General features: G+C 44.7%; 1 protein-coding gene across 4 annotated transcripts in view; it reads left to right on the top strand.

Moving 5' to 3' along the window:
- Rab3-GEF (Rab3 GDP-GTP exchange factor) overlaps positions 1 to 25,523 on the top strand; it is an 84,544-nt gene that overhangs the window by 31,223 nt on the left and 27,798 nt on the right. For all 4 annotated transcript variants that reach the window (XM_077662202.1, XM_077662201.1, XM_077662199.1 and 1 more), the window contains 9 exons: positions 57 to 273; positions 3,628 to 3,693; positions 6,498 to 6,636; positions 7,422 to 7,605; positions 11,178 to 11,354; positions 15,190 to 15,339; positions 16,339 to 16,414; positions 17,441 to 17,533; positions 19,445 to 19,629. In XM_077662202.1, the coding sequence (XP_077518328.1) occupies positions 57 to 273; positions 3,628 to 3,693; positions 6,498 to 6,636; positions 7,422 to 7,605; positions 11,178 to 11,354; positions 15,190 to 15,339; positions 16,339 to 16,414; positions 17,441 to 17,533; positions 19,445 to 19,629 (1,287 nt within the window). The remainder of the gene's footprint in view (positions 1 to 56; positions 274 to 3,627; positions 3,694 to 6,497; positions 6,637 to 7,421; positions 7,606 to 11,177; positions 11,355 to 15,189; positions 15,340 to 16,338; positions 16,415 to 17,440; positions 17,534 to 19,444; positions 19,630 to 25,523) is intronic.

The raw sequence follows: 25,523 nt of genomic DNA, 5'->3' as shown, positions 1-25,523 counted from the left end.
CTAGCATTCTAGAAAACATAGTCTCATATGATGCCATGCTGACTGTATGGACGCAGGCCTTGAGTGACCGAGACAAAGAGAAGCAGGAGGCTGGGCCTTCCGAAACGTTCGGCGAGGGGCAGCAGCAGCAGCAGCAGCAGCAGTCGCAGTCACAGCCGGCGCAGTCATTCCCGCGTCGAGACTCTGGGTCCCTCATGTCCACTGTGAGCAGCGAACTCAATGGCTTTGCTGCACATACCTCGAACGTCATCCAGGGCATCTCGGGACTCTTTGGTGAGGGCATCCACCTTGCCACATTGGTTCCTCAGGGTATTGGCTGTAGTGGCCACATAACAGTGCAGTATCAGTGATTCGAACTCATGGGGACTGAAAATTTGTTCAGAATAAGTGGAGTCTACTTAGGCTCCCCATAATGCATGCCTGTTAACGTGGTGTTCGAATAAACTGGACATTCAAATTAAGCAAGCTTGAATAATAAGGTGTCACTGTGTAGAAATAGCGGACTATCGAATGACCAAGGAACAGCTTCTGCGAAAGTGCAGTTAATTTCGTTTTTAGGGGTGTGAAAATACTGAAATTGCATTTCAAGTCGGATCTGATTGAGATGATGCAAGATAGCTTAAAAAAAATGTATAGTGTGAATCAGATTGACTGTCAGAAGTGTTTAGTTACAAGTAAGTCAAAGAGTTTACTGGATCGAGAAGACTTAAGACGGATTCTCTTGTGCATTGGTACACTCTGAATGCCCCCTACAAGAATGCCTGCTGATTTATTTCCTGCAATTCACTGAAATTTCTGGTGCTGAGCAGGAATCATTCTGGGCATGAAAGACTTTGCTCATAGCCATTGTGTACCTTGTCTAGCACCATTTCTCTTTTGGCATTCTTGGTGCACTGTAGTACGTTTGGCTCACAGCAGGGCCAGTAGGGAAGCATGCAGACAAGCACTGCTTTAATTTTTTTTAGCAGGAGGTTACAAGCTGCTCTGCACTTGCGTACTGTTGTCCAGTAAAAGAAGCCATTCCATTATTTTTAAGGCATTATATACATTACTTTGTTGGCTGTTTGGAAGATTTTAATTAATGGATATTCTCTGAACTCTTACAGGAAGAATACTGCAAAATGTTTTTTTTTTTTTTTAGTTTTGGGATAGATCTTGGTTCTCATATTTTTTGTAGTCCTAAAAAAAAAAAAATTGTGGGGACACTTAAGCTCAGCCTTAAGAGTATGACGTGATTGCTATAATGGCTCTCTTCAGCAGCCTGTAGTCCTCTGCATGTCGTTTTGGAGACACGAACACTTAGTAGCGCAGGCCCTAGCACGCTGCATCTTGCGTGTCATCTCTTGGTGCAGCGGCGCGTTTTAGTCTTAGTTCTGGCAGCTGCCACATGCCAGCATCACTATGCTAATCAGTTGGGCGCCACTGCCTTGCCAGCCGACCAGTCCGGGATTTTTTTGCTCAAGCTCGTGGCCAACGCCTACAATGCCACTTTTCCTGTGACAGGGGACCCTTAAGGTATATCCTTTGACAGTTGAATTTTTTCGAAAACTTTCTTAGGTGGTCAAATTATTTTATTGTGGACTTTGAATAAGCAAATTGAGTAAAGTCTGGAAAAAAGATGAAAAAAAAAATGAGACAGTACCTATTTTGGGGTCAGCATCACTGCGACCTGTGAAATTGTTCAGTAGTATTCAAGAGTATGGTAGTCCTTGAAACATTGCTCTATGCACAGTGCCTTGTCACAGTCTGCACAGATAAAATGCATGTCTGCTCTCCGCTTGGACGCAGAGTTTTGCTGGTGCATGCATGACACCTTCGCTGCGTGCGGCTGCCTGAAGCAGAGGTCTGGAAGCTCAGTAAACCAGGATAGCAATAATACTTCGTAAGCGCCGATAATAAACAAATTAAGGAGACTGCCATTAAAGATGAAAAACAACCTTCGCACGCCTCTGTTGCGATTATGTAGAGAAACCGAAACCATGGAAATGCGTCACTCCGAGCCCCGTGGCACGCTGAAGATTGAAATTAGTTCTTTTTCACTGCAAGAATGTAGGATAAGCAATTTTCTAACACTTCTTGTAAGTTCTAGTAGGTGGCAGCACCTCCCAGTGAGCACGTATCGGCAGTATGATGCAAACTTTCAAACACAAGGTTGGAGCCGTTCCCATACGGCAAAAACCCTGTGGGATGGAAATCCATTTCCGTACATAAATGGCAAAAACTACCAAAGGGTTAAAAGTCCTCAACCACAGAAACCGACTCATCTGTGTACACCGGCAGTTAAAAGAATAGATATGTGAATTATACCGAATGTGAATTATACTGAAAAGAAGGCTGAGGTCTTTGTTTTTATTTGTTGGGAGCTTCCAGATCCTTGCGCAGCCAAGGATGGTTGCTGAGGTTACCCAACCTTTCTTGAAGCTTGTACCATTTGCCATTCCTAAAATTTGTCCTTTTTCATCACTAGGTAGTACGAAATAATTTTTCAGGCTCTTTATGCCACCATTGTTTAACACCTTTTTATGAAATCCTGCGCGAAACAATCTTATGCGCTTTTAGTTTGGCACACGATAGCCTTAGATGCTTATGTGCCACTAAACTCAACCCATCAACCCAACACCAACAGATATGTGAATTATACAGTACAATATTCAGCCGCAAGCACTGAGACCTGGATGCAAACAAATTAAATTTATTTGCCAAATTCACATCCCATAAAATTTTGATGGCGAGTCTGCTTTTGTGTGGCATTCAGTCTTTGAGTCATGGGGCTGATTTGGAAGTAACATCCACATAAAATTTCCTTGGGGCTGCAGTCCTTAGGAATATAGCTTTTATTTTATTGCTCCAGACATTGTTGTTGCCTGGACTAATAAATCTACTGCGAAACAAAGGCTTCTTTCTCATAGAGAGCTCCAACCACTCCATTTTTTGTGCCAGCCTCTTGTAACGAATCCCTTAACTTCACATTGCTGACCTCTGCTATCCTTTATCTCCTGCATTTCACAGCATTGGCTGTTACTAGCTCTTTCTTACCTCAGTTTTATGACATCATTGTCGTTGCCATCTGTGCCACTAGCACAGACCACCCGCTGTGCCAACTGTTTCAGCAGATGATGGTTGTGCAAAAGCCTTGACAGAGATGGAAGGCAGTGGGCTGGGGCTTCTGCCAGTGGCTGTGGTAGGCCAGGTTGCCGCAAAGTTTTCCCCCCCTACCTTAAAACAGAAAAGTTATCATTTATCCTGCACGGGTCTATTTCTCTGGATTATGGCTGGATTTTTAGTGCTATTCGAATCCCTGAGACCTGTGCATGCATGTGTGAAACTTTTTCAATGGCGTGGCCACTATACTGCGACTGCGCATCCGCTGGAAATGTTGCAGTGTAAACTTACTCGTACAATAAGTTGTGGAGGCTTTGTGTCAGTGCGTTAGTGCAGTCTGTATACACATTCTGCTGCCAAGCACGTGCTGAACTTTCCTCTGCCAGCCTCTTCTTTTATTTCATTGCTGCAAGAGGCATTAGGTGCACTAGTTGCTTTCTAACATTGTACTGCACTGCAATCATCTTAGCTGCAAACACCGTCTGAATGCTCTGCAACCCTTCTTTTTTTTGCTCTTGCTTTCAGGCAACAGGGTTTCAGCTGCTGTAAAGGGTAGGGAACGGGCACCTCCGTTTGGACCCTTTCCTAAAGGTAAACGCAGCACCCTTTTGCTTCTGCCTGCTTTTTCTTGGCTGCCTCACCGTATTGCCTGTTCTACTTGGGTCCCCATCCCTTAAAAAAATGTCAATAGACATCCCATAGATAATCCATGCTGTACATCGAAATTTTTATCAAGGATCTGTGTGTGTGGTGTGTTGACCTGCTGGACCATGAAGCAGCAATGCGGCAGAGGGGAAGCTGCACACTCTAGCATAGCATTGTACTTTCATAAATGCTTCGAGCGGGCCCCTTCCGCAGCGTTTGTTACAACTTTTGTTATTTGCTGTTGGGCAAGTTGGCATAAAAAAAACTGGCTACAGCAGTGCAGTAGTGTTACACCTGAAGGAAAAAAAAAAAGAAAAAACTGTACTTGAGCGCAGCCCAGAATCTTGTGCAGATGAAATATTACCTGCGGAATCTTTCATTTCTTGTATTTTCTTGCTGCGTGGTCTGGACTGCATGTGCATTGATATGTTTGGACCTGTCCCGGTAAACTAAGGACGGGTGCCTGTGGAAAGTAAGCAGTATAAAAAAAAAGTACTAACAGCATGAATGGCATGAAATATATATGTATGTAGACCAACTGCATTGCATGAGGTGGTTTGCCTGTTGCTTGCAATATAGTAGTGCTTTCAAACACCGAATGGGGTAAGGAAAAATCCGCTAAGAGAAACTGAAAGGTGCTGTAAGGTTTATACTTGCGGAATGAACAGGGCCCTCAGTCTGAAAGAAGTGTTCTGCGGCTGAAAGATGTAAAGCTTCCTGAATAATTAACCCTACATGGTTCAATTGCAGTTAGAGTGAATGGTGTTTTCTTTTTTTTTCTTGGATATGCCTAACTTTTTCTAGTGCAAGAAAGATGAAAAAATTGATGCGATTCTATTTAGGGGACAAGGGGGTATGTAAGTTATTATTTATTTGCCGTTACTCCTTTTTTGCATCGCAAGTTGTTATCTACTCCCTTTTTACTTACGTATTGAGGGACGTTATTGACTAATTAGAGATCATCGAAAGAAAGCACACATGGTGTTGTGTATTATTTTTGTCACAGTCACAGTAGCTTATCATTAAAGGGACCCTAAAATGATTTCGATGTTCATATTATAGTACAAAGATATGTAGAGGGGGTCTTTGTCGGTATTTGAGTCAAATTTGAAAACTCTGTGCGGATCCTATAATTTAGAAATAAATTTTAAAAACCACTGCTCACAGTAGCTCGCAAACGATTATGGCGACACACCTACCTGCACGTCCCCTACCCCGATGACGCCAGCGGGCAGAAGGCCCAGCTTTCAAGCTCGCCCCATCTGCCCACTGACGCCATTGGGGAAGGGGACGCGCATTGAGGCGTTTCACCCTGATCGGTTGCGAGCTACTGCGAGGAGCGATTTAAAATTATTTCTAAATTATAGGGTCCATGTAGAGCTTTCAAGTTTGCCTCAAATACCTACAAAGACCACCTCTACATATCTTTACACTACTATATACCCATCGAAATCATTTCAGGGTCTCTTAAAAGCGTCCTTTGTGGTCTGAGTATAATGCACGCAAAGCACAGAATGTGTGTATTTTGTAGTTCAAGCATCCCGTACTATGCAGCAATCTTCTTACTGGCTGTTAACCTTGCATGCCCTGCACACAAGCATAAAAATATATCTGATGCCCCTCGTGGCTACATGCACAAAAAAATGGTGCTTTCAAGATATAGCTTTGTTTTTATAAATTGCACTCTTGGTGGCTTTTCTTGCACTCTGCAAGTTCCTGAATTTTACTTTTTAGTTTCCTTCTATGGTTAATAAGTCATAAATCAGCATTAACCAATGATAATTATGCTGGCATAAAACAGAGCGCACTTCTGCTTGGTATGTGCAATCCACCTTTTTCACAAGGCCACTCTGCACGTGCGCGCTTTTCTAAAGCACCGGCTCTTACTGTGCATGCGCAGTTCATGCTAGTGACAGGCGCATGTGACGTATGGCAGCAGCTGTGAAGTACACACTTGCCACTTTGCAAGCGCAGCTGGCTCCTCGTGGAACCAGATCGTGCCTGCGTCTCCATATGTTTGATTTCAACCGCTAGCAGACGAATTTTCGCCGCTCCCCTGAGGACGCCACATCTTGTGAAAAATGCAGATTGCCTACAATGCTCCATTACTTTCATTCTGGCAATGCGTACGAGCTCCTTTTCAGCCCCTTGCTCACATTGGGTGCTACTTCGTGCACATAATAAAGTTCAGTGGACTATATTCCACAGATATTAAGCCTAATAGGGCAATATATCATTTTGAAGTCACACGAAGAAGTTCACTCCATCTCTGATAATTCGGTTTTTTAACACAACAGGAATATATTACAAGTTCATCCCTGACTTTACGAATTCAGTCCCCTTTGTTAGGTCTTGTTTACGGTTCTCCAGAACTGTGCTCTGGAATATTTTGGCTGGACCTGTACCTGTGGATGTTTCATGTGTCAGGACAGTGTATCGAGTTGACAAGCAATGTATGACCAGTCTCCCTTGCTTCACCACTGTTAACAATGCCACCTCTGTAATAGTTCTTCATTTGCTGAGCATAATCTGTCTCTCTGTCTCTCCATGAGCATGGTATCTCTGCAAGGGCTGCTTGATTTTGCTTTCTACCGCCTGGTGCAATGTGTGGATAACAAGTGAATGTGGTTCACATGCTCTATTGTTCTGGTTGTGTGTGTTGCCTGCTCTGGTCCCATAAGTCTCCCCTTCATGATGCTTGCTTGACTAACAGCACTAACCTTGCTAACCACTGCCACGCGTTGCGCCAGCTAACATGGGAAGGAGGGGCCCTGTGGAGCGGACCCCGCTTATCAAGCACATCACACCACAGCAGGGCAGGAGGGTCCAGCCCCAGGAGCAGCCGCGCTCCTCCATCCAGACCTTCGAGGAGCAGTCCTCTACCCAAAGGTACGCAGCTCTTGCGCCAATGTCTTGGAAGTCTCTCATTTGTTCTCTCTCTCTCTCTCTTTCCCCCCTTTTTACAGTTTGTTTTGTTTTGAATGGGTTTATGGGATGCCTTGTGATCACCTTTTATCATTATTTATTCATGCCTCATTGCCGATGCATTAGTTGTACTGCACTTTGTTCATTCACTTAAGCCTTCTGCGGTCCTCATTCACAGCATAATTTGGGAACTTCATGTGGCTTAGCGTTTAACCCCAAGTAGTAATGCCTGTACAAAAGCCTAAATCATGAGTTCTCAATTTTGTTTTAACTTTGGGAACCCCGATGGCTTTCAAAAGCTGCTGAGGAACCCCATGTGTCATGGCTTTCGTTCCTACCTGCATGACATGCATGTGTAGCAAGGAGCATGCATATGCAGTACCTATCAAGAAATGTCCAAATTCAGTTGATAATGACTGGCTGTATAGTGAAGAAGTCTGCTGGAAGCAACTATAGTCTGATTAGTCTCTAAGTAATGTGGGTAAAAGAAAAGTGAGAGTTAATGCTTGCTAGGATTTAGGTGCTTAGGGAACCTCACAAAGCACTCCAAAGAACCCAAAGGTTCTATGGAACCTAGCCTGAGAGTCCATGGCCTGAATCGTGTGCTATGCGGCTTACCCCTTCCAAGAACTTTCATTGGCAATGTGTAGATTTTTTTTTTTAAGCCTGTTCTCTTTCTGGCTTAAATGTTCGTGGGAATTGAATTAGCATGTGTAATGCGTGATCCTTGGCCGAACGGTTTTGTGCAGCGACAACCAGCAGTTCCTGAAGGATGTGCTCAATTCGGTGGTGAACGGGGAAGGCATCAAGTGGTTCAAGAAGAACCGCCTTGCCCGCCTCATGGAGGATGAGAGCTATCGGAACCTGGTCGTCCTGAAACTCAATCGTACCCTGGAAAGGAGGGTTGGTCCCGACGGTCACATCAAGGACGTGGTGTGTGTCACCCTCCTTTACTTCAGTAGCAGTATGACCCTCGTTTCCTCAAAATCTGTTGTTGTGGGCATTTTGACCGGAAGGTTGTATGTGTGGAGCAAAGGAGTGTGAGAGGGAGAGGGAAAGGAAGAGCCACACAGCGGTAGCATCCCTAGTGGGAGCACTTGGGTCAGAGCGAATAGAGAGGTGCGAGTTGGAAAAAGACGTAGGGGTATGCGGAAATAGCACTCCGGTCTGGGCCTAAAATCAGAAAGGCAAATACTAAATGTGAATTTGAAGAGACTACCGTAAAAGCCACGCTATAGGTCGGACCGGAATATAGGTCGACCCCCCAACTAACCAATTCTAAAAAATGAAAAAAATCATTTTCAATGGAAAAAGTGCTGAAAGACACCCTTAACTTGAAACAAATGTGTCTCGACAGGTTTCACAATGGTGACAGTATTTATTTTCATTTAAATGCTGCTTGTATGTACACCCGGCCAGTTTAACAGTATCGTGCGCCCATCGACCCGCGTGTTTGTTTCTGGCACACACAAGTACGGCGCCGTAGAGCAACGCCCTTCCTCTTCATGAATCGCCGCACCCAGGATGGTGAGCCCTTGAATTGCGCCCTCGTGAGTCTAGAGGCACGCGCGATCTCTACCACTTTCAAGCAGATGCATTCGGCAGTCACAGGCAGCGATCTTGCACGCAGCGCAACCTTTCCTTCCAATTCTGGATACGCTGCGGTCCGCCCACGAAATGATGGTTTCTTCTGGTTACTGCAAGTTGTAATACGCAGCTTCTGCTTCTGCCAGTACTGAATGCTGTTTTCGGATGTTCCAAATTTGCGCTGTGCCGCCAGGTTGCCATGAGCTTCCACGTACTCAGTCGCGTTTTCTTGAAGGCGACTGTGAACTGCTGATGGCTTCCGCTCATTTTGAAACAAAACGTGAAAAAGCAGCCTCTAACCAAAATTACAGTATATTCTAGGCACTGTACCAAAATAGTTTTGCAACTACAGTGTTCTGGAACACTGTATTTGCAACTACGGAAACACAAAATGGCAGCACTGCTGCTGATGGCGATGGTAGGGTGGTTAGAACTTTTTTAGGTGTGTAAAGCGGCCGCCGGAAGCTGCCCCCCAAAACGTACCGATGCCGTGCGGGGGCTGAAGACAGCGGCGCTGTCAGAGTGAGCAGTCCAGAGCGAGCCACCGGAGCATTGCGCGCAGCAAGAAAGCATCGCTCGCGCTGATTTTTGCTTTCCGAAGCAGGTAAAGTTAAGGTGCATGGACCACTAGATGCGTTATTTCTGCCGCGAGCTTTGAGAATGCCACCAACAGCAAAAGGAAAAAAAAAATACCCAGCACTGGTGTTTCGTGCCCAAAAGTCAAGTTTTACTGCTTAAACACTGGGTTCACATTTTTTTTTTTTAAGGAGTAAATCAAAAGAAAGACGAAAGGAAAGGAAAAACCGTGAAGCCATGCGTTCTTTAGTGGCTTATCATGCTGTTGTGTACTGCGTGGATCAACAACTCAAAATAAGTGTCCTTCCAGAAACGCATCTTTTTCTTACTGTGCTGTTTTGCTGGGAAGTGCCCTTGTCACACTTCTATGCTTCATGAGCTGCACTTCTTGGGAGCGTTTCTTTGAAAAGGGAATTCTCGTTTGCTGAGATTGCAATGCATGTAAAAACTCCACGCGGAGGAAAATTAATTCGGAGCCCTCCACTATGTTTTTACTATTGCTTTTCGGCCTCGTTAAGTAAAAACCCACTAAATCTTTCATGGTAATACCCGACACAATGTAGTCTTGACATAAAATGGTCTAAGAAGCAGAAGAAAGGCATGCAATGCTTTCCGAATATGTTAAAATTTTCCACATAGTAGCACCGCAAATCTGCATGCTTTGTTTAGAGCATTTGGGCTTCAAATCAAAGTTCTTGAGAGGCAGATCTAGTTGCTCTGTTGTTATCCGCTGCTACTCGACGTTTGTACCTTAACGAACCCCATCACAGGAGGCAAGAGAAGGTGCTGACGCAAAACACTCACTTCCCACTTCATATATTTAACGTCCCAAAGTGACTCAGGCCATGAGGGACGCCGTGGAGAAGGGCTCCCGAAATTTCAACCACCTGGGGTTCTTTAACGTGGACTAACATCACTGTACAGGGGGCCTCTAGAATGTGAAAATTGGTTTTTGGGAAAGGAAATGGTGCAGTCTAATATCTGGGTGGACACCTGAACCCCACCATAATGGAAGGGATAAAGGAGGGAATGAGAGAAGAAAGGAGGAAAGAGGTGCTGTAGTGGAGGTCTCTGGAATAATTTCGACCACCTGGGGATCTTTAATGTGCACTGACATCGCACAGCGTTTCAATCGCCTCTATTGAAACGCGGCCGCCGCGGTCTGGTTCGAACCCGGGTTCTCCGGATCAGTAGCTGAGTGCCCTAACCACTGAGCCACCGCGGCAGGTAAATTTCGTCTCCATTGAAATTCGACCAGCGCGGCCGGATTGAACCCACGTCTTTCGCGTCAGCAGCTGAGTGTCATAACCACTCAGCCACCACGGCGTCTGATTGCGCAAAACAAAAATACTGCACATTATTGAAGAAGCCCAGCTGAAAGGAAAAGAATTTACTAAAACTGAAAGGCAAAAAGCAGCGTGAGCGAATCCTCTAGCGGCGTGGAAAAACAAGGGAGTAGGGAGGAGCAAACTTTTGGCACTTCTTTTCATGTTACGAACGAACAGCCGAGCGCGCCGTTCGAGTGCGTTCTTGAAAAGCATGTGGACGTATGCGCAGCAGCTTTTCATGCCAGAACACAAATCGAACATGATGAGTGCTCTAGTTCCCTTTAAATCAAACCTCCGCAAATATTCTGCTGAAGAAACAAAAAGCGAAATGATTCCAGCAACTGCTTGACATCTGCTGCGCAAGAAAGCAGTTCTGCTTGGTGAATAATTCTTCAGCACTCGGAGCTTATAACTGCATCGTGTGGACAAACCACCATTGCGGAGCCATTTTTCACCATCAGCGGCATCCCAAAAGCAAAGCACAGCGCGCAAATCACACAACTAAACGTGGTCCACGCACTTTCCACCGTGCATGATTAGCGACCGTGCGTCGTCGGCGCCTCTAGCATCAGCGCCCCTGGCGGCATCGGTGAGCAGCGGTGCCACTTCCGGCAAGGGAAAGGTGCCGCACTTTTCACACCTGAAAAAGTTCTAGCCACCCTAGCAATGGTGATGGAGGGACGCTGTTGAGTTCAGCCACTCATTGTTGCAAGACTTCCGTAGTTTTTCCGCCAATGATTGGTATATAAGACGGGGGTCGACTTTTCACCATGGTTTTTTGAAAAAGTTCGACCTATATTCCGGTTTTTACGGTAATATTAAAGTCATACTGCTGACTCAGAAATCCTGCATATTGCTTGATCACCTGCGATTCTTTATTTTTTTTCTTAATAAAGCCTACCTCTCCTTGAATCAGTAACGTAGGAGCAAAAACTGCATCAGTGATTTTGTATGGGGTGGGGGGGCTACATTCCATTCAACTTTTCTGTTACCCGCCTCTCCCCTCAATGCTAGATGATCTCCAAAGCAGTGTACAAGGGCACCCTGCGGATGCTCCAGCTGGTCATCACTGGCCTGGAGCACAGCTACCACAACTGCGGCATGGGGGGCATGTCCAGTGCCCTCCAGATCCTCGAGATCGCCCACACACACTTCTGGACCAAGGACCTCGGCTCTGAGGCAGGCATGCAGGTATCACCTGTATCATCTGAATTCTCGCCTGTGGCATGTGACTTAGATGGCGTAAAATGTGCATTTATAAAAGGTGCAATTGCAGCTCACTGTTGAGCAGAAAACAAGAATGTAGAGTCGGTGTAGTATTGCCTCAGATGCTTCTTGCAATTTAGAGTAATTTGCATGTGCTTGTATTAACTTTTGCAGTGCCTGTCCTCATCTCTACCCTTTTAGTTGGTGTTTTTAAACAGGAGCAGAAACATAAAAGGTGCCTCGTGTTTCGTATTGCTATCACTTTTATATCGGAGCACAAACGAGGAGTTTCTATTCTGTGCCAGCAGGTGCTTCCAGTAGGGAGTTTTTCATCCTGCATTGTCTTGCATTACACTGTTGGTCAGCCAAAAGTAAGGCATTTTGTAAGATGGAAATTCTTGCAGTGCTGAGGGTAACCGTAACAAAAATTTTTGGTTCAACATATCTAGGCAAAAAAAAAAAAAAATTGGCAGTGGCTTAATTAGCTCGGCTATGCCAGGATATACGTAGTGAGAGGTACATTTCCCTGGCTGAGCTTGTTGTAGTCACTGTATGTTTACCAATGATAGACATTAGGCTCCATCTCGGCGCTATGCGCCATCTATTACACTCTGCAATCTGGCATCTCCATTTGGCAAGCCATTCCTCTCTCTGTTCGGGCATCTCCGCTGCTCTCTTCGCCTTTTTACGCTCATTCTCTCCTTGTTGAGTAGCCAAGTGCCAGGCGACAACCTCAGGATTGGAAGAGTTGATCTTCTCTTGTCTGTACTGCCGTTTAGCAGTGGCTGCACTCTCCTTCTCTGCATCCGTGTCAAACGTTGTGATACAGCCGCCTGTTACAGCTCCGCGTTTTATACGCAATGCTGCACGTGCGACGCGCGGTTTGAGTGATAGAGCGGCGTGTGGCAAGGCGGCGACGAAGTGCACGACTTGCTTCGTTCCGACAGTGGAGCGGGCAAGCACCGCACCTGCTGCTCCTCTCCAGTTGCCATGGTAACGGCACATGCGCACAACTGGCCTCTCCCAGCCACCGTGAAATGCTCGACTGGTAGCCCAGTGTAGCTTCGGCTACAAAAATGTCCTAGTGGGAGCATTGTGGCATACTTGGTATAACTAGGCACGTATTACAGCCTCATCAGAAGTACGTATCTGTCTTTCTGGGGTGACTTGTGACAACTCTGACTATACTCGGCAACTTTTTTTTTGGCAATGAAGAGAAAACTAAGAGGCCGAGTGGGTTGAACTATGTCACTCTGCCAATCAATTCGGCCACAGGTCCGCCGCCTGGCACGTTGCTCATTTAGTAGTTGCTCCGCTCCATCGCTGGTGCAGCTGGCGCCATCTATGTAAGCTTTTTGTAACCATACTTGCCAAAATAATTTGTTGTAATCAAAGAAACTAAACTGTTTTTGCTGTGACTCTCTAATGTTCAAAATGTGCAGCCATATTAGAAATATGCTTTAAACAATGAGCATTGCCAATATATGGTGCTTTAAGAAAAAAACTATTAACTAACCGCCGACTATATTCTGCTGTTTGAGAAGAGATTGCACGTTTTGGCTCTATAGTTTTGGCTGCAATGCAAAAAAAAAAGAGGGCTTTCAAAGAGCATAGGTGAAATGGTACCCAAAGTGACTGACATGCAGACCTTCGTAATTCATTGGTGACATAGCTATTAGTCCGTTTTCTCCTCCTACCATACAGTTTAGCTGTTCTTTGCACATTTCAACTCTCATGCTGGCTTATGAGGACCATTCACTGTGACACACTGACTGAACCCTTAGGGGCCTAAGCGTGGCTGTAGGTTCACCTTTTACATATTACACAAATTTGTAAGGTAAGGTGTAAGAGGAAGGAGCATTTAGGCCTTTATTGCCTTCATACAATATCAGGTGACTGGGTAGCGAGGTGGAGCTACAATAAACGTTTTTCCTAGAACTCTTGTCCCGGAAGCTTTTGTCCCCAATAGTACATACAAGCAAGTTCAGCACACTCAATGAATAAAAAAACCGAGGTCTAGGCCAAGAATCGAACCAGGGTCTTTGGCTTTCGAGATGGGGACGCTTCCACTCTGCCACGACGGCCCGACGTTTGAACATGAATAAAGGCGTGTCTAGGGAATGTACAGGTTTCTTAGTAACATACCTTCGTGATCTGTACTGAGGCAGTCATGAGTAATCATGACCATGTAAATTACAGATGTCGAAATTTAGTGAGTACCATGCATTTTCGGAAAATTTCCTCCATGCTTGGCGTGCAGTTGTAGCGCAGTCATGTGGCATCTACTGAAACCCCTCTTCACCATGCATGGCGCGGGCCCGGCAGATGGTGCGCACGTAGGCGACCTTTCTGCGTCGGAGTAGTGTTATTCATTTCTGAACAGGTGTGATGGAACCACAGCAGTCTACGAGTGCTAGTGTGGAGCAGCATCTATGTTGTTTTCAGAGGCCTCTTAGAGACTCCGAGCGATTTGTCTGATGGGCAAGGCGATGGCATCCGTGGGCTCCCTGGCAGCGCTGCAACACGCTGTCGCATTCCACTCTTAATGGCGAAGCTTAAGCGACCTCCAATTTTTTTTGGAAGAAATATGTGAAATTAAGGTGGCTGTAACTACTGCATGGGTCCAAACAAACAACAGCTGGGTATCATTCTTATCTGCATTATAGCGTACAAGTGTGTTCCACACTACCTGCAATGTGTTAGTAGAGAACAGTTTACATAATAGGCAGTTCCGGTTTCGCATATACATACAGTTCATGTACGCAAATTGAGAAATCTACATAGCTTATGCGCATGTCATTTGAAACATTACAGTTACACATACGCGACGCACGCCGCGCGTTGTTCCTAGCACCATCTACTGACCGATACACTTCTGTGTCTACTCTAATACAAGATGAGTCAAAACAAAGCCAGTCGAACTGCGACAGAGCATTGCTATGACGATGACAAATGCTACTTCGTCAGGCTTAACATCTGAAGAATCTGCCTTCTATCTGAAAAGCAAAAGCTATTCGTCACTTTAAACTTTATGTGAGGGTAAGAATAGGCAAATTGAAGGCGAATACAACAGTTAAGAACACGATATCGCGTCGAGGGATTAGTGACAAAGCTGTTATCGCTGTGAAGTGGGCGGGCAGGGCTCTGCCCCGTTGTCAACACTATGTATGAAAGCAACGCAAAGACCGCAATGTTAAAGTCCGAATTTCATGTATGTCTGTGAGACTCACGCAGTTCCTTTGTAATCTGCACATGTGCAATGATAACCGTAAAATTTTTACATACGTAAAGCTGCTGCATATATGAAACTAAAACTGTCTAATAGCAAAGCATTCACCTTCCTACAAAGCACTGAACATGAACAAGCATTCAGATCACTCTGCTGTTTTCATTGGCCACTAAGTGCATAGCTTTCCAGCACTTTAGGCTTGCACTTCTTCATGAGCTCGGCTCCTGCCACAGTGTGTTTTGTAGCATGTCTGTAGGAGCGCTTACAAAGTTGATCATATGACGGGGTGCATCAAGTCTGTTGCATTTGTGACGTGCTACATCGCATACCTTCATGTGGCATCACGCAGAGCTTTCTATGCACGGGAATCAAAGCTTTAATCTCAAAGTCACAATTCTGTTATGATAAATATACTATATATGGCATCTACTGCCCAGTGCGTACTGCTGCTGCAAAAAAAAGAAAAAAAGAAACAAATTTGCAACAATACGACTGACTAAGCATTGTGTATTGCTTCCATTTCTCAGCCACATCTTGTTTGCGTGGTACTTGCATTTTCTCATTTCTGTTTCGTTGCTTCCCATGTCTCAGGAGAGTGCCAGCAGCAGTGTACGTGGTTCCATCAGTGCAGCCTTTCGTCCCCAGAGCACAGAGCCGAGCAGTCTGCTTGACCATTCAGCTGCGTCCTCGCGCAAGAACTCGCTCTGCGCCCAGGATGGGAAGTGCAACAGCCGAAGCTCCGTGCGTGCTTTTCTATGTGCCATTCTCTATCTCCTCCTTCATATTTTTGCACTTTGCATCTGTCTCAGCTCCGGGGGAAAAAATGGACCACAGTGTAAGCTCTTCGCTTGTGAGAGAGTGGACTAAGCAACCCCATGATACTTCAGAAAGTTAGCGGGTAGCTGTGGAGGCTCGTGCACTAGCTACATCTGGCAGTGCAGAATGCAGTCTTCTCACACTACGCTTTTCTAATGAGTAATGGTAAAACTTGTCACAAGGTGCACATTGAATTGTTGGCGTGTGCTTAAATGCTGAAATTAAAGACGCCCCAGAGTCGCATTGAGTATCATTACAAGATGCAGCGGGTGACATGGGAATTGGCTTATTATCAGCCATACGCCACCAGCAGGTGGGTATCGTAGAGCCCCTGGAAGTGTGCTTGATACTGTCCATTAGCAGCAGAAATTGAAGCTCCTCCTCCATTTGTATATACTTGCTCTATGCATTTGCTTCCATCAAGTTAGTCTGTTGCACTTCTTGGTAACTGAGCTTTGATGACTTTCATAGTTGGGGAAAAAGTAATGCACAGGGCGCAAACTTGGACCAGCTGAAACTTGCTGCATCTGTAAGTTTTCGCTTGCATTATGTTGTCCAACAGGTTGAAGCACGAATAGCTGTAGTACAGTACTTGCGCACTTACGGGTTTAGGTCAAGTACAGCATTCAGAGCTGTGCACTGCTGCAGGACTGCTGTAGATCCCAGAAGTGAAACAATATGAGGCGCTTAAAGAAGGTACACACACAGACAAGAAACTACAGGACATGCACTGTTCTTTTGGAAGGCACTTTCATACCTGTGTATTGTCAGCTAGATTGGCATGAGTGGCTACAAAGAGTTAAATGATTGACCTGGTTATTGTTCATTTCATATTCGAAACCCTAAATATTTGCAGGGTACCTTTAAGATGCTTTGCGGAACGAATTAATGTCTTTATTTTGTTTTTGTTTTTTCTGCCTCTAGGACACTACGCCATTTGGCAGTGGTGAGCATTTGAATAGACAGCCTGGGGTAGATGACATCACGACGTCCTCATCCGGTAAGTGTAAAGCACCTCTGTAAACCTGTTGGAAAAGCGTGTAGGTGCTCAGGACAAATTGAAGAAGTGACCAGACCCCTGCTGACTGCCAGATGAAGTTTGTCATTAAGTGGAAGTGGCATACTGCAGCACATTGAAAGTTAGGATAGAGCATGGGTTCTCTGACTTGGTTTCATAGTACCCAGGTTCGAACTGAACTCAGCCAGGTTTAAACAGAGAGGAAATGTGGTAAACTGTCAGTGCACATTAAAGATCAAAATCATCCCAGAACCCTCCACTGTGGCACCATTTTCTCTTCCTCTCCTTCCACTCTTCCCTCCTAGCACCATTGAAGTGAAGTGTTCACTGAGGAATGAGGTAGTTACTGCACCATTTCCTTTCCTCAAAAACCACTAAATTTCTTGAGCATACTTCAACCTCCACCTTTCTTTTACCTTCAGTATATTGGGACTGATCATACTGTAATTGCTTACAGCGGACGGTTTCACCATGCAGGTTTCACCATGCAGGTAGCGATTATCAATTGAATTGAAGATGGGGCATTTTTTGAGGCGCTGTGCATATACATGCCCTCTTTGCAAGCATATCGGGCAGAAAGGGATGAAAGTAGAGATATGTGGGGCTCTTAGGCACCTTCTGAAAGAATTTAAAAAATAAATTGGGGGTGCAGAAGTTACTCAAGTAAATAGTTTATTCTGTTTTCTTTGCAATGTATGTGCTAGCTGTGAAGAAATCACGTAACTGAGCATTCGGATATTGATGATAAGGCTGGTCACGATTGTAACCAATGATTTCACTTTGCTGGCATGTGACAAAAACACTGATTGTGCACTGCAGAGTTTTGAAAACTGGTGGGTCTTCATCTAGTGAGATGTTTCTATGTGCATCACTGCAGGTGGTATGGTTGATATCTGCGGTAGATAGCTCAGTGTAGTGTGAATGACTACCCAGGCGGTCACTTCACAAAGCAGAAAGTTTACTACGGTTCCCACTTCTGCTCATATTTTCAAATGGTTTTCTTTGCAGACATCTATGGAAACAGCAGCCCTGTGGATGCTTCTCCTCAAAGAGAAGAAAGAGGCTCATTTGACCGTGGCTCTCTTGTGGACCATCGTTTCAGTGAGTTGGCTTGGATTCATCACCTCTCACCTGTCATTTATCTTCATGGGGACCCTGAAATACGTTTTTGTCATTCACAAGAATACCATTGGAGACTCTAGGGCACTTACTGCATGTTGCCTCTTATAAGTCGATTCCGAATATAAATCGTCCCCCCCCCCCATTACCCAACTAGCAGCCCTCGCTGACCGGAAAAAAAAAAAGACTCCAAATATAAGTTGTCGCGTATACCCCTCCCACCTCAGCGGAAAGGCAGCTCAAAGCAAAAAACGTGTAATGATGCAATTGCATGGCCAGCACTCGGAGGGAAATAAAATCAAAGGCAGTGAAACAGCACTCCATTCTACCTTCCTTGCTTGCATACGGCCAGATGAGTAGCATCAAATCGAACTGCCAACGGGCGTGTACTTTTGGATTCTGGTGGGATGTGCGCGCTCCGGAGGTTAGCGGGAGCGGGCACTGGCATGTGCCATTTACTACCTTTGGCTTGGCTGAAACTACCTTGGAGCATGTAAATAGGTCAGCTGTGTGTATTGGTCGTTCCCCCTTTTTTTCAGATGGTTGTTTTGGGGAAAAATGTCGATTTATACGCGGCAGTATACGGTATCTTGCAATCTCTAAGCAATTTTTCTCATACACACAGCAGGTGTGGAGAAACGAAACCTAGGATATGTATTTAGCTTTTGCCGTTTCTATTAGCATGCTCTTTTTTATTTTTCATTGACGTGTACGCAATATTTTTTGACTGGTTAATCATTGTTTCCTAGGAAACTGCTTCTTATTGATCATTGTAATTTAAAGACGCCAAAACCATGCACGCACTCATGCACGCGCACGCACACACAAACACCTGCACACACACGCGCACGCACACACGCACACACACACACACACAAGATAAGAGAACGGGACAGAGTGCCACTCATAACTGGTTTAATTTGCAGAAACCGCATACATGTATATACAGTCAGCCAGCTCCTGCGCAAGGAACATATTCACATATCAAGTTGTACACGATAAACATCGCTCAAAAAACTTTTCTTCCGCCTTATGCCAAGATATCGATGTTTCGCAGGCGCACAAGCTGCCTTTCTTGCTGATATAGAACACTTCAGTCAGTTCTCTGGCTTTCACATTGCTACACCTGGCAAGAATCCGCACCTTTGAAAAACATGGCTGACAAGAGCATATATGCTTAGGTAAATTTGGGCCGTCTTTATTTTCCTCCACGTTTCTTTCATGTTCTCTGATTCACTCAATGACACAGCGTCCAGTTTGTCCTATATCGGATTGACCGCACGAGAGGGGAATTTCATAAACTACCCCTTCGGTACATCTCATGAATGGTCGCCCATGCTTGGTTCCGCAGCCTCTTTTTCTTTTTGCTTTCTTTTTTCGACTCGAGGGCAAACGCTTCTAAGCTTCAGGGGGCTGAGAAGATAAGCAGAACACCATGCCTGCTCGCAACCTTTTTCAGATTGTGGGCCAACTTGTGCACATATGGCACCGCCACAGGTCTCACCTCTTCTCGAGGGACCTCTGCCCCAGCTCTCACTGCCCTAGACTTCATCTTCTGCAAGAGGCTTTCGGCGACTCTTGTCACGAGTGAATCAGGGAACCTGGCTAAAGCCAGCCTAGCCAATTGGTTATCGAAACTCGGCACCTTTAAATTACAATGATCAATTACCAACTAGCCCAGCAAGAAGTTCTCTTAAGCTATGCTTCTTATTGATACTTGGCTCATTGCAGCTTCACTGGCAACACTTTTATGTAGTGAAACCAGTGTTCTGGGAACTTCTGTTTAGCTGAACTTGTCAACAAGGCCCCGTTGTGTTTTCCATGGAGTATTTTCTCATATAAATGTCGTCATTGGTTTGTGTTAATTTCCCTCGTCCATCTCCTTGTCACCAGGCCTGACTGACATGTCTCAGCACGCACCACCGCCACCACTGCACCAACAGCAGCCACCACCGCAAATGAATGTGATCCCTTCCAGCGGCAGCATCGACCTCTCAAACGAGCCGTCGGACATGTTCCGGGGGCTGCTCAACGCCAAAAAGCTTGTCCTCTCAAAAATCACAAGCATCGATTCAGAGGTAAAGGCATCCTATTCTGTCCTGCCATGCTGCTCTGCTGTTTCTCTCTCATGTTACTTTTTTTCTGCCACCCTTGCCCGTTGTCGCTGACAGTGATTCGTAACACTTGTGTCTATAAGTCGCTCTCAATTGTGAAGTGTGCATGCAAGCCTCAGCACTGTACTGATTCTGTGGGGCAAGCAAGACATACTGGACCATACTCAAATGCTGTTGTCTGAAACTCATTTCCTTGTTGCCTCCTTATTGGTTCTCCAAAAGTCTTGTTTTGAATGCACAGGAAATGAAAAAGCCATTGCAGGGTTTATATATTACCTGCAATCTCTGCTGCATAAGCTCGGAAGATGTCATGTTTACATACAACTGCACTTAATCTCTCCACTTAATTTTTGTGTGTAAGCAGTACATACTTCATGACAATAGCATCAGAACAGCTTGCTCTTCAGAGTAAAGGAAAAACTGCAGTTCAGTTGTTATTTTGTTGTTGAAGGTATATATCATTGCCAGATTTAGGTATTCAGTTGTTTATAAGGGCAGCTGGAAAAAAAATGCGGCTTTATACAGGCAGGGTTGCTTGTTTAACTTCTCACGATTGGCTTAACTATAACTTAGCTTAACCCTGTGGAGAGGGGCCAGTGGAGGTTTGACCATACTCTGTCAACATCTTTCTTCTCTGGGCAACTGTTTTTGGGGTGGCACCTTGTGCACGTCTTACTTATTGTGCTTCCGCTCGCATTGGGAAGTTGGAGCATCCTAACTTGGCAAATTCTCCTTGCCAGCAATGCATGCTTTTCTGATCTTGGGGTTTTCTCTCTTTCTCGTTCTCTCTCTACACCTTTGAGGGGCCTTGTGCACTGTTACTGTTGTGGCTTTTGGTGCTGTGCAAAGTTGGTGCAGTGTCCTTGTAAGCACATGGCAGTCTCTTATTGTATACAGTTTCACAGAGGCTTCTTTCTGCATGAACCTGGTCTTGTGGTACCTGCTCTTTTTCTCTCTCTCTCTCTGTTCCGAACCTTGAAAAAAAAAAAAACTTATACTATGCACTCTTTTTGGAAAAAGCACCTCTTTCACACTGCGGCTTGTCTTTACATATATTGTTTTAAATGTTACCAGCACCGCAAATATCGAACTTTTATTGTGTCAAATTGAAGCACTTGGACAGATGTTTTCCTTTTCCTTTTGTAAGGTAAGGTTTGCGAATTCTTCTGGCGTGTGCCCACAGTCAATGCTAAAAGCTCTAAAGGTCTTTGAAGCCGTCCTTGTATAGCAGTTTGTTGTGTAGAAAAGTATAAGCGATGTGGTGTTTGTTGCACATTGGTTGGGGCAGTTTAGTTTGTGAAATAAGCTTGCTTGTGATGCATAGATTGGTACACTGCAACTATCGTGTTCTTCGACCAGTTCTTTGCCATTTATTTCTTTCTTTCCTCTCTCTTTCTTACATTTTTTTTCTTTGATTGTGCATCCCCAATCTTGAGGGTAAAATGTATGCATGTATGAAAGCATACTGAGTAAAAAAAAAAGACAATTGAGCTTACCTTGTTTGTGTTTTAAGGCTCAAAATAGTTAGTCTTGTTTAAACAAATTCACTTGAAATTCAGAATGTACGCAAACACATTCCACATCTTCTCTTAGCGTACACAGGTGGCCACTACGATTTTTATTCAAGACAGCGTCACTCTCCTTGAATATCTGGTGTCATTGGTGCATAAATTATGTGGTGAAGTTTTTCATACTTGTTTATGAAATATTATGTTTGTACATCAGACTGTTGTTTTGATGAACCAAGCAGTGGATCAGAGACTGCATTTTCATATGACACACATCCTATTAAATGGGTAAATGACACGAATTTAATGAAACACTATTCATTGAAATTTTGACATGTAGAGATGGTTACATAGCAGATACTATGAATGCATGTATACTGTATATACTCGTGTAAGGGCCGCACTTTTTTCCCATGGTTTTGATGGGGTGTGGCCCTTGAACGGGACCGGCATTTTTCCGTAAAATTTTTCCAACCACAGTGGAGCCCCGATTATGCGTTCCTTTTTTATGCTGCGACACACATTGTTGAGATTAATTAGCACAGTTGCAGTGAATCCTTCAACTACATAATGCATTGAATATATGGATGATGGGATACATGTCTGACGACCGGCGCGAATTAACCGCTCAAAGTAAAACAGGTTGCTATGGTCAGATACAACTCAAGTCTACACTGAAGCTCTGCCCACATTCAGTACCGCTGATCAGAATTTCTCTGTGACAAAACTTAAAGCTATTGTTAAAGCTTTTCTTGTTACCTAAGCAGTAAGTTAACCTCGAGATAAAATTATAAGCTCAAGAATTTTGATGCCCCTGGCTTAATTGATAGTCAAACGTTAAAAAGCTGATTTTGTTCACTGTCGTGATTGGTCAGCGGAGTAATACAGGATGCCACAAACCGCGGCCTATTGGTACCAACTGCAGTTTTCTTTTTCTCAAGATTTATCGTACTATAGGTCAGTTTACTTGCAAAATTTTACATGAATCTAAGTTAAGATCTAGATCCTATGATGATCTGGAGCTCGACTGTTATTAATGTTGCCTTGGCCGACAGTTCAGAGTGGCATCCATTAATGTGCCACCTGTGCCCATTAGTGTGAAGTGGCATTCGCCTGGCCTGTTTTTCCGTGCGCTTCACTGTTGAAGGCCTTGAGGAAATCAATTATACATTCTTTCTAATGCGAGGTTATTATGTGATGGTAAACTAGTAACAAGGCTAGCTTTTATAGTAAACTGTGGCAGGTTCGAAGCACTTTCGCTGCGGCTTCGATGTGAACCACGCTAGGCCTAGCGACACCGGGCGAACAGCGCGCTACTACAGCACGTATCGCCTGAGCCTGATGGCCGGCATATCGCCGCAAGTAAACGCGCTGCAAGCGTTGGTACTGCCTGTTACAGTTTTTTGTGTAGGATAATGTTTTGTCCTTTCTGATGTGAATGCCAAGCACACAAGACGAGTTAGCACTGCTGAGGCACCACGTGTTCGCAATTAGTCCGGCACGCGGGACGACGCATGCATGGTTGTACCGAATGTCACAGGCAGTTATCGTCTGTCAGCTCCCAGCGTAATGTGCTTCTTGGGCGAAATTTTGTACACAGGACAGATGTTTGCCTTACTTTTTTTTTTGCGTATTACCTGCTGCCAAGTTGGCGGTGCGGCCCTTACTCAGGGGTGGCCCTTACACGAGTATATGTGGTATGTAGTGGAGGGTAGTGAATAGTTGTGCTAAGTTGTAGTGCAAAGTTGTAATGAGGCTATGTGAGCAGCCTATATATATATCATGGCGGACCAGCCTAATACAGTAGAGAGTTTTAGAATAGCGGATTCAAACTTAGGAGTGCCCATTCACTCTGCATACGGCAGCCTTGCGGTGTGTACTCTTGAAAGTTTCAGAATAGAGCACCAGCTGCACCTGAATTGCATTAGCTGCGTGTAGCGTCATGTTGGCTGAAAAGTTAAGCACTATAAATTGTAAATAATAATAAGTTTAATTTTATTTTGGTTTTATTTATGTCAGCTTAAGCAAAATGCAGTAGTAAATAATAAAAAGAGCACATTACAAAAATTTAATTGGTTTGTAAGCTCCTTTTTTTACGTGTACAACACCAACCTGTTTGAACCTCCCACGCTGTCTGACGTCTTGTCTTATGGAGACCAAACAACCCATGCCTCCTAAGCCTAGAGCTGTCGAAATCCAGGAGCAGTCTAAAAATTTGTGGCGTTTTATCATTGGAGTTTTGTGGTTTGGGCATCTTGAGACAAACAGTAACCTTCGTGCACCATTCATCTGCCGCAAATGCGAGATGCAGTGAAGCGGCAACGTCGAATCGGTGGTGGGGCAAGTGGCACCCACTTTGTTGGATGCCGCCATGTTGCTTAACCCTACCCAGCATTTGGGGGCCACACTGTATTGCCTGTTTCGGGTTAGCTTCACCTGCTAAACCAAAGACCAAGGGGCATTTCCATTCTGGGTATATGCACTGACACCCTGCAATTCCCCAATCCCCCAAAGCAATAGGGTCACCTTATTCTAAAACTCTCTAGCGCCTAGAAGGCTACACTAGCCTGACGTGTGTAGGGAAACTATCCAGGGAGGCAGTTTGAAATAAAGAAATAATTACAATTATTGTTCACTCAGCACAATCATGTGGTGCATATTTTCATTTCATTTCATTTCATTTATTGATCCCTTAAAGGCCCGAAGGCATTACATAAGGGGGGGCATATTGGTTTCCAACGGCGATGATGGGAACATGCATAACAATAAAAAGAACAAACATACAAACAAACATAAAAGGGGTTGTAGTCATATCAGGGTTTTCCAGCAAGTGATACATCATTTAACAAAGATATGTCAAGCAATACTCGCTACAAAAGAGCGCAGAAGTGATCAAGATTTATGTGAGGTGAATTTTTATTTTCTCGCGGAATGTTTTGTGATCAGTGCGTGCAGCGATGTCGTTAGGCAGTGAATTCCATAGTGCTATTGTGTTGGGGAAAAATGAATTGTTGTAAGCTGACGTGTGGCCACTGATGCGTGCTATCGGGTTACCGTGACTAAGCCGGGAGGACGTTTGTAGTGGGGCGGTTAATAGAGCGTGCCGTGATCTTGTGTTATGATAAAATGTATGAAGTAAGCATAGGCGGGAAACGACGCGGCGTGATTCCAGTGTTGAGCTTTCTTACAGAAAAGTAGTTGAGAACAATTGCAGTGAATGAACATTCACGAGGGCTGTGTAGCTTCCCTCTGTTTCTTTCTTCTGTCTCTCTTTCCGCATCTGTTTGTTTTTCTTTTGATGAATGGCAAATGTAATTTAGTCATTTGCTCATTTGAGCAAGTTGAGTTAACTGAGCTCGTGGAAGGTCAGAAATGGAATAATTTGACTGTCAAGTTGAACAGCTACTTGGAGTACTTCATTCTGTTCCTTCTGTTCTTTCTCTCTCTGTTTGGTATGTTTTTTTGCCATTGCCCATATGACGAGTACCACACGTCACCATTCACAGTGAATAGAACCTCGCTGTTATGTTTTTTCATGGGACTGTGGAAAACAAAAAACATATATGCTGGGAAACGTAACAGCCAGGAAGCGCGCATGAAAAAAAATGTACATTGTTGTATGCCTTGTTGTATGCCTTCTTTTTTTTAATGTCTAGTAAGGGCAGCTTGCTTCTCTGGAATTTGCAAGTCTTTGTGTTTCTCATGATCATTCACATCCTCAGAAAGCCCTAAACGCCATGCAGTGGCTGTTTGTCTGCCGTAGCTGCTGTTGGTGGTGAAGGGAGGCAGCAACGAACAGGGAGGGTGCGCGGAGCGGGTGAAGTTAGGGGACTTGTGCATGCTTTTGCGCTATTTTCGTGCAGCTGCTTTGATCGTACACAAACCTTGTCAATTTGAACATATAAATTACATTTTTAAGGTGCTGGCAATAAGGCAAATGTGGATGACAGAAACATGCCTTGGAGCCAACACAATCATTCACATCAGTGCCTCAGGCAGAGCAATTGCCGATAGGCCAGTTGTAAGGCTAATGTCAGTTGTCGATTAATACCACCCAACCCATATTACTGCATCTCAAACAGCGCTGTCTGTGCAACATTTGCCATGGCAAAGTTTCATTTGTGCGTGCTTTCAGTCGTTCGTGCTCGCGCCACAGCAGCGATGGAATTGTGCCAACAGCCACAACAAAATTTAAGCCTCCCGTAAGTGTGTTCGGCATTGGTGTGGGTGCAACGTGCTGTTGGAATAGAGAGTCCAGCTTTGCCCGTTCTGTAGTCGTTGTTTGCGCTTGCTAAACGTAGGATGTCAAAATACTGGCACGGGATAAATTAGTACCGGGAGGTGACATTT

Source organism: Amblyomma americanum, chromosome 4 (genome assembly GCF_052857255.1).
Source record: "Amblyomma americanum isolate KBUSLIRL-KWMA chromosome 4, ASM5285725v1, whole genome shotgun sequence".
Taxonomy (NCBI): domain Eukaryota; kingdom Metazoa; phylum Arthropoda; class Arachnida; order Ixodida; family Ixodidae; genus Amblyomma; species Amblyomma americanum.
Note: the sequence above shows the minus strand (reverse complement) of the source record. Positions and strands in the feature narration are given on the sequence as shown.